At 31.1% G+C, this 12,653-nt stretch overlaps 1 protein-coding gene across 2 annotated transcripts in view; it reads left to right on the top strand.

The window, feature by feature from the left end:
* LOC107438212 (neurexin 1) overlaps positions 1-12,653 on the top strand; it is a 302,816-nt gene that overhangs the window by 247,171 nt on the left and 42,992 nt on the right. For both annotated transcript variants that reach the window (XM_071185922.2, XM_071185921.2), the window contains exons 9-11: positions 4,145-4,433; positions 8,805-9,140; positions 9,877-10,094. In XM_071185922.2, coding sequence (XP_071042023.1) covers positions 4,145-4,433; positions 8,805-9,140; positions 9,877-10,094 — 843 coding nt within the window. The remainder of the gene's footprint in view (positions 1-4,144; positions 4,434-8,804; positions 9,141-9,876; positions 10,095-12,653) is intronic.

The following is a 12,653-nucleotide window of genomic DNA, read 5'->3' as shown; positions in this document are numbered from 1 at the left end:
TTCGTTTCCCACATGTTGCTATATATTTAAATTTTTTTCTTACTTGACTTAAAAATTTGATTTAGCAAATGGCCAAATGAATATCTCAAGAAATGTGTTTAAACCTAAACGAACTTCAATTTGTTACATACATGCAAAATGACAGAAAATTTTCTGAATTTTTTTTTCTACTCTGGTTCTGGTTTTTTTTGTTTCTACTCTGGTTCAATGAAACAATTACAGTAAAACTTGTGTAAGTTGACCACTTCATGTGCATTGTTTTAGTGGCCAACGTAGACAAGTGGTCAACTTATAGAAGGGGTAGGACATTGTTTACTTTTTCGTTTCCCACATGTTGCTATATATTTAAATTTTTTTCTTACTTGACTTAAAAATTTGATTTAGCAAATGGCCAAATGAATATCTCAAGAAATGTGTTTAAACCTAAACGAACTTCAATTTGTTACACAGAAATAATTTTAATATTTAACTAACTTTGTAAAAAAAATTATTTTGTTAGTTATGCATGTGAAGTGTTTAATAAAAATAATTTCTTAAAATATCAGAACACGAAAACATTGAAAACTTTAACAAAACAAAATTATTTTAACACTTTAAAATTTATTCTGTTATTACTACACATGCAAACCTATTTGCTCACTATTGCAACTGGAAGAGCAACTTTTCAACTAACACACCTGTTTTCAATGAATGAATGAAAGAAATGGTCAAAAGCTGACTCCCTACAGTTTCCCCAGATGGTCAACTCACAAAAGGGTTTAGATTAGCTTTTTACACTATTTCACCAAACAAGTGAAATATTAACATACATGCAAAATGACAGAAAATTTTCTGAATTTTTTTTTCTGGTCAACTTATGAGGGTTTTAGAATAGAATTTCATAATACTCCTAGACAAAATTAACTTATTTCAGAGGTCAACATAGAAGATAGACAGGTGGTCAAGTTACAAAGGTTTTGCTTCTTTATTATGTAGGAAAATTTCCGTTCTTGATAATTGAGGTCAACTTATTCAGGTGTAAAACTTACAAGTGTGGGCAACTTGGCAGGTTTCACTGTATAAATAAATCATTAATATTCTTGTTTTTTTATTACGAAATATTAGGAGAAATTTGCATACATAATTTCTTCAAAACGTGTGTTAAAACTATGATTATAAGTTATTTAAAAAGAAAAAAGTCAAATGGAGTAAAAGAACAATTTTTGAGATGATGATTCTAAAAATAGCACGTTTTTCAAATCTTTTTACAACTTTTTAATTTAGTAGTTGTTTAACAAAACAAGGCATATCGAACATTTTCCTGCTATAGCAATATTTTTTTGAACTGTGCAAAAGTTGAGAAATCATACAAACAACTTTTAAAGCAAATATTTTCAACTTTTTAAGACAAAAGGGTAACTTAAAAGGATTAGAGCACAAGATTAACTTTGAATGTTGAATTAAAATTGCATGCCCATAGTTTTTTGTTCATTTAAAAAACAAAACAATCTGTTAAATTTTTCCCCTGTGCGCACATACGCATTTACTTTTCATTACTCGAATAAATAAGAAGCAATAAAAAAATAAAATTAATAATTTATCTTCATTTTTCGTAAACAATAGTATTTTTAGTAAATAGTCAGCTGTTCTGCTTCGAATGATATTGTGTGTGATCAGTAAAATATTTTTAATTTCTTAACAAGATTTAATTCTCAGATAGCTGGCAATAATTCTAAGTTTTCTTTCAATAAGAACTTAGCAATAATTAAAAAAGTAATTTTATTTTAAAGAAAAACATAAATTAAAGTACTTAAACGATTGATTAGTATATTATTGGAAAAAAAATATACATAATAGAATTTTAAAAAAAATTGCATTAAAATTCAGTAAAAAAGTTAGAAAAATAATTCTGCGAAACACGCACAGACAGGTAATTTACAAATTTATTTTAAGATTAAGGCGATATATAAGATGTAAAGAAGTTTTAAAAAACTCTACTCTAAACTCAGCTGCACGACAGCCCATGGAGGGCCAAGGCCTACTGTGCCCATCTCAGTTTTCTGGACCTAGGGCTCTGGGGTGCAGGAGCAGATGTTCCGGTCAGGTGGTCAGCCGAACGCGGAACCCCAGTGTTTAGTTCCCAATCATGCTTGGTACTTATTTATCGACCCACTGAAGGGATGAAAGGCTGAGTCAGGCTTGCCCGGCCCGAGGAACGACAGCGCGAAGCGCTATCGCTCAGCCAGCCACCGGGCGAAGTTTTAAGATGATTAAAAATGTTGACTACGCATTCGTATTAATAATTATAAAATATATATTCAAGAAATTGATAAATATATTATTCCAAATCTATGCATACGTATGTATATTATTGAAATTGTATCAGTTATTGAAAAAGAAAATCAAAAATTAAAAAATAATCACATTAAGTAAGCACAATCTGGTGCATAATCATATTCTATCAGAAGCACGCCTTTATAAAACTAGACATTCGTTGAATAAAGTGTTTTTTATTCAAAATGTTTTATTCATAATTTCTTTACTAAATTACAAATAAATTATTAAATGACTAAAAAGAAACATCATATTTTATAGTTTGAAAGAAATAAAAATAAAAAGATTAGCAAACGATTATTAGCGAAAAAAATATGAATGAAATTTTACACTACACGCGAAGTCAAGTTCCTCGCAAGTTTATCACATTTTAATATTAATCGCCCCATTTAATCATTTTTTTATTGTCGCCAAATTATTTTTTTAAAAATAATTAATTTTAATTTTTTTCAACTTCTAATAAATAAAAACAGTTGAAACTTTAGATTTGTCTATTGAAAAATATGTAGATTATTATGGTATAAAAAAATTCATACCTTATAATTCAAAATTTTTTCATCCTCAATTTAATTAAATAATAAAAAATAATTAATAATTATTAAAAATTACTTTTTTCATGAAATTATCTTTGGGTAAATGAGTTTTATGAGTGGGCGCAATTTTCTTCAAATTGCTTTATTAGTTTTGAAAATATGACTAAAAACGTAAAAAGTGAAATTAACATTAACGGGTACGAACTTTGGATCGCTCTCCTGACCAAACTATGGGGACCATATTTCCCAGATTGCGGCTACCCCCTATATTTTGAAGGTTAGGAATCCAAATATGTAAAAAAAAATACATGTTTATTCAGAGAAAGTACGTTTTTGTGTCTGATTTCGTAACTTAATTAATAGTTAGCACTAATTAATTAGCATATTTGAGGTCACCCCCGGGAACCATTAAGATTGACACTTAGATCGTGAAAATCCGATCATTAGAACAAAAGTTATTCAAGGTGATATCTTTTTTTTTTTGCCGACTGTACAGAGCAGCAGTTTTATCATGAAGAATAAAAAAGTAATAATAAGTTGTTGGGCACTACAAAAATAAGTGAAAAATTAATGCTTAATAAATTTTGATAATATACCATCTGAGAGTAAGAAATTGGTTGAGGGGCTATGATTAATATTGTCTATGATGAGTTCTAATTATGAAAGTGGTGAATTATATATGCCTACAAATTGTTTGAAAATAGTGGTGGATAAAAATCTTCTAAATTGAATTTATTAAACCAACAATCATAATAATTAAGTAAATTTTGAATACATTTTCTGCAATTCCATAAAAGAGTGTAAATTTTATAGTTCTATATCATGTTATACTCTGTCAACCAGCTGTTTTTCGCAGCCTATGTGAAAGATCAGTATCAGCAAGCGGTGGCAGAAGCAACCTAAATGTAATTTCAGTGTCAGCCACCGATGGTTGACGCAGCCTAAATGTAATTTCAGTGTCAGCCACTGTTGGTTGACGCAGCCTAAATGTAATTTCAGAGTCAGCCACCGGTGGTTAACCCGGCTTAAATGGAAAGTCCAGTGTCAGCCACCGATGGCTGATGTGGCGCTCAAAGGTTTGTGACAATAAGCATAGAGAAAAATTCAGTCTATTTGAATTCGCATACATCTCAATTAATGAAAAGGCTTTAAAGCTGATTGAAATAAGTTTAAACCAGATTAAAAGATACTAAAGACTTTTTTTGCCTAAAGAGACCAGAATTTTTTCAATTAGCCTACTACATATGCATACGTTGGCCGTAATTACCATGCGTAAGATCATATAATTTTTATTTCAGGCACTACCCACATGGGAAGGAAGCAAGACTGGGTCTATTGCCTTTCGATTTCGAACCAACGAAGCAACTGGATTACTAATGTACAATGGTGGTCAAGGCGATGTGTTTGCTTTGGAGCTATTAGATGGACATGTTTATTTAATTCTTGGATTAGGATCTGGTATTGCCAAAGTAAAAGCTTCCTCTAAACGGTGCGATGATGGCCAATGGCACACTGTAACGTTAAGACGCACTGGCAAAACTGGAAGGATAGCTGTTGATGAAGCCGCTTACGATTTTACAACTCCAGGTAAAGAAAACTTGAGTTATGTAGTCGCGCTTAATTTAAATTAAACTACCTTTACATCGTTTTCTATTTTTGTTAAACGCTTTGTGTAACAGGAAATCTGTGAGATCTGGAAATCTCAGCCAGTGCACAGAAATTCCAGCCAATACATCCCATATATATATTAGGGGGGCCGGGAAGTAATGTCTTTCGGCGCATTAAATATTCGTTAGTCTTAAAAACCAATTCCTTTTTTATTTTTTATTTATTTCTTTTATTTCCAATTTGCTGCACAATTGGTCTTGCCGCTTAGCAGACCTAGTGCGTTCTCCAGAGGTGGTATCCACTCTTTCAGGAGCACCACAATGGATGAGATACCGTTGGTCATGTTAATTTGGACGTCTAGTTTCTGCCACACTAGATGGCAGCTAGTTTCTGCCACACTAGATGGAAATGCCTATAAAATCTTAAATTAGCACTTTGTCGTCATTCTATGGAATGCTTAAAAAATGCAAATTTTCACATTGTTCCCGCCAGTTTTCACTTTATATTACCTTTAATTTATGACTCCAAGAAAGAACTCGAACTAAGAAAGTGTGAGATATATTTATTGTTTCATACTTTACCGATGGTTTTTTAAGCATTCCACAGAACGTTGGATTTTATACATTGACCACAAAATATGTGTAACTTCAGGAAGTCGAACGATTTTTGTTTTACAAAATTCAAACGATTACGTCGTTTTTCCTTTTATCAAAAATATTATTTTAAGTAGCCGCAAGCTATGAGCCCATGAACTATTTCTACCTATCCGTATTGCACGTAAAATATTAATGGCATGAACTCAGGCAATACCAACAGGATCGATATAGAACCTCGAAGTGGTGTGGAGCACCAATAAGTCAATTGAAAGAGCACCAATAAGTCAATTGAGCAAAAAAGCAAATACACGGAGAACTATACTAAACTGAGTCGAAAGAGTTGGAAGGAGATTATGCATACCAAACGATATTCTTTACTTGAGCTGTTCTAAATTCTGAAATTATATTTTTTATGTTTATTTTCATGTCATCCAAAGTGTGAAGATTATTTGAATCATCCATGACATGAGGATTAAGCTTTTCATTTTAATCCCCATGAAAGATAAAAGTCAGGTGATTAATAGAGCTAATTTTTCTCCAAACGAGTTTTCTTTCGCCACCTCGCACGAATAAAACTAGTTAAAAAGGCATTACAGTTTTCAAAAAGAGTAATTTCGTCAAATAAAAAAATGTATTTATTAAAAAAATTTTTAGTTTGTTCTTTTAAAATTATGGTTTATGGCTCTTTGAATTTCATGATTTTGAGGTTAAAAAAATTAAGTCAGATGATCATAAAAGATTTAATACCAAATAAAAGGAAACATGTTCTACAAAATGCTAGAATACATTAAATAATATTGTACAATAATAATATGAAATATTTACCCCGACCTGCCCCAATTTAGGGCATACGAGTAAATGTTTATTAAAATCAAGAAAACAAAAAAGTACATAAAATACAAAAAAGTAACATTACAGAGTAACATTATGCAAACATTACAGAGTCTGATGGCAACAGCAGTAAAATAATTAAAATGCTCCGAGAGTAAAGTGGTAAAACAAACAATTATCAAATACAATTAAAAGGAGACGCTAAAAATTGTAAAGCAAAGAAAGGCAATGTAAATAAGCCAATTAAAAAGCAGAATGTAGTGAATAAATAGATTAAAACAGAATTAAAAAGCGAATGAGATAGATAAAACAACAAAACGTTGTCAAAATAACGGGAAGCGAACAGGCGGGCAGCCCAACAACCGGGACTGAGTTTAGTTCGTGTAGAGCGGATCCAAAATGTCATCAGGGGCGAGTGCGTCCTCCAGGGTGCGTTTAATGATGTTTTTAATAATTTGCCTCTGTTTATTAGTCCTGCACCAAGATCTTATGTCGCCTCTTCTGTCAAAACTATTTCTCCTAATGGTTGCAAATTTTTGACAGTCAAGCATCAGATGTTTAATAGTCTGTTAGTGACCGCAATATTTGCACGCGGAGGATTTTTGAAACATCCTAGCTTGGTGATCGCCAAATACACCATGGGAAGTTAAAAACTGATTAAAGTAAAAATCGCTGGATAAAAAACAATCGTTAACTGTAGGTATCAAATAGTGTGTGTGTCTCCCGTTTGCAGAGCTGCTCCACCTGTCCTGCCATAAAATCCTACTGACCTGCCTCTGTCTATGTTTGACCTGGGGTTTTGTTATGGTGTGTACATAACAATATACTTACAACAATATACTTTCAATAATAATATACAGAACCGCGGTGGTTCAGGTGATTGAGCGTTCGCCTTCCAATAAGGTGAGCCAAGTTCGAATCTCAGCGGTTGATATATGACATGCGGTAAACTGAACATGGGTTATAGTCCCCTTGCCGTTGGGATAACCGTGGGTGGTTTCCGTGGCTCTCATCTCCGTTTAACGTAAATGTGGGTTAGTTCCGTCAAAAAGTCCCCACCAAAAACTAGTTTGCTCCAATGCTGATCCAAGAATATTCTTGTCTTCTGGGTTGGGTTCAAATTTGCAAGGCTACGTAGTTGAACACTTAAAGTCATAAACTCGGGAATCTAGTGGGCTGTTCAACGCCGGTTATAATCAGGGCTAAAGAGAATAGAAGGGCTAGTTCACTCCGCTCTTAGAGCTGAAGCTACGATTTCACTCCTCATGACGTCACTGTGTCCACAGATCTCGGAGATCGCAAGCAAAGATATGATAACTTTGCATCTTTCTCTTTGTAAAAATAAGTTAGACTTTTTCTGGTTATTAACCTTCAAAAACTTTACGTAATTAGCACATTATTTCCGTTCATAAACATAGTTCAAAAAAAAACTTTCTTGGTTATTATATTTAAAAAAAATACCATTTTAAACTTATAAAAATGTTTTGCTAGTTGGTGAAAATGACACGATAAATACTTTATTTTAAAAAGTTCAGTTCTAACTTTAACTATTAAGAAAAATGAAGGCATATATCGACACTTTTTTTATCTACATATTCTTTTATAACGATAAGTTAAGTTAAATTTAGAATCCCTGATTTTAAAATATGTCGTTAATAGCAATTTGTTCATACCTAATCATTAGGAAACATCAACCTTAAACGCTAATTACTGAAACAAAATAATAATTTAGATTCATAATGACATTAGAAATTTTACAATTGCTTATAGACATTTAAATTTACGATGATATAATTTATAGATATTTAAATTGAAGAGAATATAATTTTTAAAAAAAATCATAAATATTTAGAATAACTACATTAAAAAATATGTTATGAAATTAGGAAAATTTCAACTATATACTATATATTTTATTTATGCTTTTTATTTACATTTTAATTTTCTTTGGCTTTATCCATTTTTTAATTCTTTTCACCTGCCTTTCTTTATGAAGTAACGAGACGGTTTCTATTTAGATAATGAATTTTTATAAAAGTTCTTTACGACAGAATAAACGTATTGCTGTTTTATATTAACTGTGTCATTTCGGAATCCATTCTTTACATAGTTGTTCATTTACTTTAGGGAACACGCGAAAAATTATACTTTTTCCTTTTGTTTTTGTATCAGAATTTTTGCAAGTTGCAATCGCGCAAACTGGTATTTCGATAATAGTTTTAAATTCTTGTAAATTCATTGCAAAAACTGAGGAAAGTCATTATAGAAAATAACAGATGTCTTAGAATATCTCGCAAAAAGAAATGATCCAATATTAGTTAGAGCTAGTAAGGCCAAACGCTCCGTTCTTGAAGTAAAAGTGCGACCTTTGCGCCAAAGTGACGTCACTAGAGTGACGTCAGAGGATCGGCGCGGCGAGAGATACTTCAAAGGAGTGAACCAGCCCTTCTATTCTCTTTAGCCCTGGGTTATAATAATATACTTTCATTAATAATGTACCTTACATTAGTAGCTTCTCAAAGTTTTTGCAATATTTGAATACTTTCTCACATTAAAATTGTATAGAAGCACAATTATGGTTTATTTCATAGACTTTTTTTCTGTTATTTTGCTGAACACAGAATGAATGAAAGATTGATAAGATTTAGTGGATAAGGGGAACTTTTCTTCGTAACATCCAAAACTTTCCAGTGTCTGTTAAGAGACATATGGTGATAAAGTTGCCTTTACCGTTGCCCAAATGTGGACGGTTTGTATAGATTTAGACTTTAGTTTAAGTTAGTTGCTAACAGTATTTTTCCACAATATTCTATTATCTCATCAGACTTAAGCATAATAACATATTTTTTATGCAAATCAGTTCTAGCGCTAATAATTAGTAATAAATTGCGTTCTAATGATCCTGAATCTTCTTCATCTCCAGGCATAGCAAATCAATTAGACTTGGAAGGCCCTCTTTTTGTCGGATCACTTGCTCCATCTGACCAAGGTCCAAACGTCCCCAGTGAAATATGGACTGCCAAACTGAACTATGGTTATGTGGGATGCTTGCGGCAACTGGTCATCAATGGGAAAACGATAGATCTGGCAGCGCAAGCGAGGGAACAAGACTCTGGAAGCCTCAGACCATCTTGTCATACGTCACCATCACAGTGTGATAGTCAACCTTGCCTGAATGGAGGTCTGTGTTCGGAAGGATGGAACAGATATGTATGTGACTGTACTAGAACAGGTTTCACTGGACCAGTCTGTGCTAAAGGTTAGTATGAATAGGTCTAGTATCCTTTAATTGAAGCGGGTGAAAAAGTTCTATTGTACGTTTTCAGAAACCAAATCTAACACTTCGGGATGATTCTTTTGCGAATAGGCTGATAAGTGCTATTTTGGAAGTATTTTGAGTAAGCTATCGCGCAAAATGAACAACCCATCATGTTTTCTTTCATTTTTTTAAAGAAATCAAAGCAGACCTAAGGCATTCTCGGATTGTTCTTGGATATGAAAATATACTTATGAATTCGTTATATTTTATGAATTCGAATAAATTAGCTTTAGAGTTTAAAAAATGGCAATAGGAAATAAATATTATTCCTTGCCTTTATTTCTCAACAGGAAGGTGGAGAAATCTTCAAGCGTCCACACTCATTTAAAAAATTTTAGTCATTAGGTTCGAATTTTTCGTGTTTTAATTTACCTCCAAGAGAGAGACTTTCTAAGTTGCTTGTTGTCTACTCTTTCTCGCCAAATGCATTTGGAAGAATTATCCACTCTGAAAACACTCAGACGTTGTCACTTAGTATCTTTATCCGCGCGGATGTGCATGATTTCAAGCCATGAAGAAAATGTTTTACAGTTGCATGAAACTAAAATAGTTTAGTCCTTCCCGCGAGGAAATAAGAATTTTTACAAAATTCTTTCTCAGAACCTTCTTTTATTAAGGTTTTTAATTTTGTATAAACAGATTTTTATACTTTCTATAACAACTTCAATATTTTCAGATGCAAGCACATTGAGCTTCGATGGTAGCCAATATATGAAGATTGATATACCGGAAGGATCCAAGACACAAGCTGAAGATGTTCAGTTAAGGTTTAGAACTCCCAGACCTGGAGGGCTACTGCTTGCAACAACCACGGAAAAGGCTACTACATTTCTTGTTCTGGGATTAGAGAATGGAAAACTAAAAATAATCATCAATCTTGGGAGCAAAAATAAAGTAAGTGTATTGAGTTTTAAAAAGGAAGAGAAAAATGTATGATATAAAAATATCCAACTAAAAGTATATTATACAGGATAGGCCATTTAGTAGTTTCTTTTAAATCAGTAGTTGTTAAAATCAGATTCATGTGTTAAAATTATCATCATCAAATTTATATGTTTAAATTATCATATTAATATGAACTAAAGCATGAGACAATATGAATATGAATTAATGCATGAGACATATGAATATGAATTAATGCATGAGACATATGAATATATTACATTCATATGTTTAAATACAAGCACTAACAGCTATTTAACGCTCTAAATAGTGACAAGAACACGGTAATATATCTCCTAAATTTAGAAAAAAGTGCGGAAATTTGAAAAAACAAAATTCAGGAATTAAGAATTATATTGCTCTGGTAACGTAACCTTTCTTATCGCTTTTAACAGTTCTTGTTCAAAAACTATTATTCAAAGTTAATTTATTCATTTTCAGCTCATACTTACACGAAAAACAAAGTCAGAACTAGATTAGATACTGCTCCAGACCGGTTAATTTAGCTGTTTGGCATCGAACGTAAAGAATATTATTGATAATACAATGGAAAATTTTTATTCTTCACTTTCAATAATTCGTTCTTTTCTGTTTTTCGTGAAAATTTTTGCGTAATTTCGCATATTTTACAGGGTCTTCCATGAGCTTAAAACAAACCTTAAATATGCATATATGGCGAAGTCTTATTACTTCGAACTCAAAGAAAAAAAAGAATGAACCAAAATTCGAATTAAAAGCATGCATTGATTATAAAGTGACTACAAGAACTTTAAAACTTGAAATGAATTTAATGAAAATTTAAAAATATATTAACTTAAAATCACCTAATTTGAATGTTGATTTACAAGTTAATAAATTTGTTCATAAACACCCAGCATGTATTATGAACTGTTTTCTCAGGCGATATTTGGAATCAGTTAAACAAAATCCATAACCATTTCCTTTACTTGACTTAATTTTGGATATTTATAAAATCTTAAATTGAAATTAATTTACTGAAAAAAGGGAATTAATAAGTTTGAAAGACTAGTGAAGTTTTCTGATTTCCGATGGATTTAATTAAATTAAATTAATGATAAATATTTAATGTGGAAGGAGAAATTTCAGAAAAACATATTTTAAATTATTCCATCACTTTTTAATGAAAACGTAGTTAATAAATCACGGATAAAAATAAAAAGATGGTTAAATTTATATAAGATACTCAAAACATTTATACTGACTGAAATTTTATATTATTACTTGTTTTACATAAAACTAAATTAATTATATAGTAATTAAAAAGCATATTTTTTTTTAAGTATTAAACGCAATTTCACACATACAACAGCAAACATATAGTAAAATAGAGTTCTTAAGTTAGTTGCTATTTTGTAAATAATGTGCTCATTTTAACGTGAGAACATAGAAAATTAGAGCAAAATTAAGTATTCTGAACAGTTTTGCAAAAAATTTACAAGGCAAAGCGAGGTGAACGATATTTGTCTTTATTATAAGAGTTTAGTATTATAGGAAAAAATTTAAGCTATCAATGACAAAGTTTAGTAAAACAAATATCAGGTACATTTTCTTTTATTTTGAGGTACACCCGCGAAATTTCATATTATCAATGTTGCTGTAATAAACAAGATACAGCATTCTACACTATTGATTTGCAATTCAATTAGCAAAACTACTTTAACCTATGAATAAGAAAGTAGATTTGATGCAGAATAATTATCAGGGTCCTCTCTAAGCGTTTTTAGAAGGACATCTCACCCTGATGCCCTTTAATCCCTATAAATGCGCCTTCCTTGTCCTTTTTGTGAAAAAAAGCCGCCATTCCTTAATAAACATGACCTTTTTATTTTATTTCTTCAGGAAAATATTTTTTTATGAAGGCTGTTTTAATGAAAAAGTCCACTTCCGATTTATAACTTTTTTATTTTATTTTTTCAGGAAAAGATTTTTTTTTCATGAAGGCTGTTTTAATGAAAAAGTCCACTTCCGATTTATAACCTTTTTATTTTATTTTTTCAGGAAAATATTTTTTTCTATGAAGGCTGTTTTAATGAAAAAGTCCACTTCCGATTTATAACCTTTTAATCTTATTTTTTCAGGAAAAGATTTTTTTTTCATGAAGGCTGTTTTAATGAAAAGTCCACTTCCGATTTATTTAGTTATTGATAATTATTTAACTTTAATTTTTAATTTCATTCCTTTATTTTAGCTATATTTTTCTTATGTTGTCTAGTTATATAGTTCTAGTTCTCTAGTTATATTCACGTAAATTTTTTTTCTTTCAATAATTTGGATAAAATTTTTCAAGGATTACTATTAGATCAGATCGTTAACCAGAGTTGAGATTTCTTTAGAGAAAAAGTACATTTTTTCCTCAAGATACTGAAAAGAACGGAAAGTATTTAAAGTCTAAAAATGACCAGTGCAATTGTTTAGCAGCAAGTATTAGCTTAAATTTAAACACATGAAATTTAAAATATTACAAAAATGTATACTTTTTCGCTTATTTAA

This window comes from Parasteatoda tepidariorum, chromosome 5, assembly GCF_982258835.1.
Source record: "Parasteatoda tepidariorum strain Cologne lab strain chromosome 5, Ptep-v5.0, whole genome shotgun sequence".
In the NCBI taxonomy this organism is placed as follows: Eukaryota; Metazoa; Arthropoda; class Arachnida; order Araneae; family Theridiidae; genus Parasteatoda; species Parasteatoda tepidariorum.
This window is presented reverse-complemented; position numbering and strand designations above follow the sequence as displayed.